General features: G+C 38.6%; 1 protein-coding gene across 1 annotated transcript; it reads left to right on the forward strand.

Moving 5' to 3' along the window:
• Window positions 1-495: 495 nt before the first annotated feature.
• Window positions 496-1,761, forward strand: RO3G_02347 (uncharacterized protein; the record flags this gene model as incomplete). The annotated part of the gene is made up of 3 exons (XM_067656938.1): window positions 496-607; window positions 658-841; window positions 897-1,761. The coding sequence occupies 3 exons, from the start codon at window positions 496-498 to the stop codon at window positions 1,759-1,761; spliced, it is 1,161 nt and encodes a 386-aa protein (XP_067513039.1).
• Between the last annotated feature and the right edge of the window lie 2,284 nt (window positions 1,762-4,045).

Consider the following 4,045-nt stretch of genomic DNA (forward strand, 5'->3'; position numbering starts at 1 on the left):
TGTTTATCTTTTTAGGAGAGGATGACGAGTTTTGTGCTAGAAAGAAAGAGAGGACGATCCATGTTTGATAGGAAAGTAAAGAGAATGAGTTCATTAGGGGTTAATTGACTTGTGGTTATTAAAGCTGGTTTTTAATAATAAAGACCTTTCAATAAACTTTTATTGACACGGATCAGTGAGATGATTAAAAGGAAACACTGGTATAATATATGCATGAGTAATTTGTATTAGTTGACAAAAAGTAACACATTCTCACTAAAAGTGGTATTAATTAAACATTTTTGAGGCCTTTTTCTTTTTCCCAAAAAAAAAAATGAAAAAAAAACAAAGTTTTTGTTTGAAAGCCCTTGTTCTTCCTCCCCCCCTTCTAGACCCCTTACTTTTATTTTGTTTATTTATTTCACTTCGGACTCCCTCCGTCTATAAAATGCCATTTCACACTCTTTTCTTTTCTTTTCTTTTTCTATTGCTTTCCAATCACTTTTTTTATCAAACATGAAATCAGTCGAAGTAAGAAACTTTTTGCCTCATACCACCGCCAATCGATCCATCAAGATCAAGACCAATCAGTATTCAACCTCCCAAGACCCCAGAGGCTGTATTCCAGGTACACTATCACCGTTATTCTCATCACGCGAATTGACACTTTCTTTTTAGTTTATGAATACGAAATCAATGGGCAACCTATCATGTGGGATAGAGAAACCGGCCATGTACATTTCACTGGCATTTGGAAAGCCTTGAACAATTCCAAGGCAGACATTGTCAAGATCGTTGACTCCAATCCTGAGCTGCAGGTGAAGAAGGTTCGTGGTGGATGCCTTGTCATCCAAGGGACTTGGTAAGTAATGCACACATACACTCTCTTCATCATTAACTCACCTCTTTGTATTCAGGATCCCATTCAACCACGCCTTCTCTCTCTGCGCTCGTACAGCGTGGAGTATAAGAATGGAGCTCCTGCCCATCTTTGGTCCCTCCTTCCTTGATGCCGTCCTCCCTCCCGATGACCGCCACTTTGGTTGCCTCGTGCTGAACCCATTGGCAAATGGAGGCCAACGAGTCGTGGCCACAAAGCCAAAGAAGTCCTCTGTTGCCAAGCAACCTGCCCCTGCCCGACTACCCTACAAGAGGGATTCTGTTCGTTCCTCACGACGATCAAGTCGCGTCAAGTCCTCCTCCACCACCACCAACAAGAAAGCTGGCAATGTTACGGCCAGTATGTCTGTTTCAAGACTCTTGAATGAAGACGAAGACCGTAACTTGCCAACTGTTCCCACTTCCTCCTCCCACTTAGCCTCCCCCATCATGATCCCTCCATCCTTTGTACCAGCCTCGCCAGCTGCGTCAAGCTGTGGTTTCCCTGGCTCTTGTTCTCTTTCTGCTTGCTCTCCTTCCTCTGCCCAGTCCTTTGGACACCGAGAGTCCTTCTGTCGTGCCTTTGCTTCTCCCTCTTTGCGTGTAGTGCCAACGTTCAACGTTGAGCACTCTCGCTCAACAAATCAAGTCTTGCCCTCTCTCTGCCCAGAGATCACAGCGATCTTTGAGCCCGAAGAAGAACCTTGTCCTGTTTCTGCTGCCGTTCCATGCGCCCTGAGCCCTTTGGACGTGGATATCATTGAAAGGGTAGAAGCAAGCATCCGCTTGCAGTGTCTTTCCCAAGACTTTGGCCGCCGACCTCACCAGCCATTGAATCGCTCTGCCTTCCCCACAAAGGTTAGAGCGGGCAACAATGTATATAAGATCTTGTGGGATCATTAATGTATATATCGTTCTCTTTATAATTATTTGTATTTATTAAAAAAAATTATGATTATGCTTTTCACATCTCGTCTTCATCTTTTTCTAATGATTTCATTTCCTTTTCTTTTTAATTGCTCACTTTATCTTGCAAGAATATCAACAGGTTTTCTATTGACCAATAAACGTTCCATTCTTTTTTTAGATTTCACCTGGTCCCCTTTTTTTTTTTGTGGATGTTACCCTGTTTGAAATCAAAAGAAATGGGTTACGCAAAGCTTGGGGTATCAATCCATCTAGCCTTGTGCTATTCAACTACTTCATTAGGAATGCAGTGCAAGCGAAATGATCTGATATTCCCTTTTTTTTTGTTGAACCAATTAACTTGGGATAAGCTTCGATGACCTCATTTGCTCTTTTTTTTTTGTTTACTTGATCGTGCAACCTAGTTTTTTTTTTTCACATTGTTACATCAGTACAGCTGATCTTTTGCCTGACGCATCAATAGCTCCCAGATCAAAAGTCATGAGAAGAAAGACAATCCAACTTCCCGGGATCTGCTTATCGATTGGATGGCTTTTTGCATTTATCATCCGCTTCACCTTCCTTATTCTAACCACTCAAATTGGCTGAAAAAGTGTTTTGCTTTCCTGGCAGGATATTGGAGCTTTTGATTCATGTTACTAAACAAGATAAAAATGGCTAGGAAGAGGGTTCAGTGGTATCCTAGCATCATTGTAATCATCAACAAGCGTACACCAATCCATTCTCTTTTTATCAGTTTACAAGGAAAAGGTATTTGAAGCCAACTATCCACCTGATGTATATTCTAATGCATCTTTCTTCTACAACAACACGGAACATTTCCGATTGCTAAACTAGCTATTTACTCTCAAAAGAGCACCTTTAAAATATTATATACGTTATCAATTAGATCTGAAATCTTCTTTTTGCACATCGACATCAACGTAAGATATAGAGTACACATGTTAGAGATTATTTTGTTTACAAAAAAGATGTTTATGCGTAGAATGCTATAATGACCATATAATATGTAAAAATAGTCGGTGAAACTACATGTTTACAAGCAGTTAGAATAGGATAAATCAATACCATTTTCGGGTGAAGACCAGATGTAGACTGAAATAGTGGACATGATTGAACATGAATGAAAAGTTTTATTTGAATTTTTTTAAAGGGGTTTCAAAGTTGTGAGGAAACAAAAAGGTTTCTTGCTAATACACTTTACATACATAATAAAGGCAGTTGTTTATGTTAATGTTCATGTCTACAGTGAGTATACAATTGTTTCTGGAATTTGTAAATAGATAAAGTGGCAAGCAGTGTACTTCATAAGCTATCGTAGGCGCATTTATTAACAAACGAGACTTGAAATTTATGACTACAAATATTGTCTACAGAACATAGCAGCTATACTAATACATTATCTACTTACTATGTGGACTGAATTTTGTCGTCAACGGATCAACTTGGGCCAAAGGGAGTATCAAATATCTTCTTTGGAATTTCAGCCCATCACTACCACAGACTTATCTTGTTTCACTCCTCAGGATATTTTCGCTTTATTATTAAACCTGAGCAAGTGTATAATAGGAGGATAATTCAGTCATTTAGTTCTCAAAGACAATATATCAAACATTGCTCTTTAAAATAGATTAAAACTTGGCATAGCAAAAGTTCGTGTTGTCCATGCTCAGCCTTTTCAGATAGCTGTGATTTCTGAAGCATTTAAAACATTGCTTTTTCTTTTTACATGCATTCACTGCGATCAGTGTAAATCGTATTTAAAGTACTATTGTATAATTTAGTAAGCGCAAATAAATCTTCATACAAATATAGAGCTACGAGGGATGCTAATTTCAAAAGATACCCTCATGTCATGGTTATTGTGACAACCAAAATGATCCCAATTTGACACAACTTGTTTTTTCAAAGTATGAAGCTTATTAGCTGTTTGAAAAGTCGCAGTAGCTTTCCGATTGTTCCCAAACCTAATTTTATGGTTATAATTTCATTTTGGACGAAATAGAATGACAGTAATAGCATCTTTCAACTAACCAAATTAGTTAACCAAAGGGCAGTTGTGGTTGATACTTATCTGCCTGATCATGCTGATCAGTGTATCAGGTCTGAACCTATGTATTTTAATCTCTTCTTCAATGGTTGTTTGTCAGGCTCGCAAACGAAACTTTAGTTATTAGAGAGCACATAAAAGAAATGGTGGCTTGCGAATGCACATACCATTGTGCTCTGATTATCTATGACTCTGGTATGAAGATACACA

The sequence above is a fragment of the Rhizopus delemar genome, genomic scaffold, assembly GCF_000149305.1.
Source record: "Rhizopus delemar RA 99-880 supercont3.2 genomic scaffold, whole genome shotgun sequence".
NCBI classification, from domain to species: domain Eukaryota; kingdom Fungi; phylum Mucoromycota; class Mucoromycetes; order Mucorales; family Rhizopodaceae; genus Rhizopus; species Rhizopus delemar.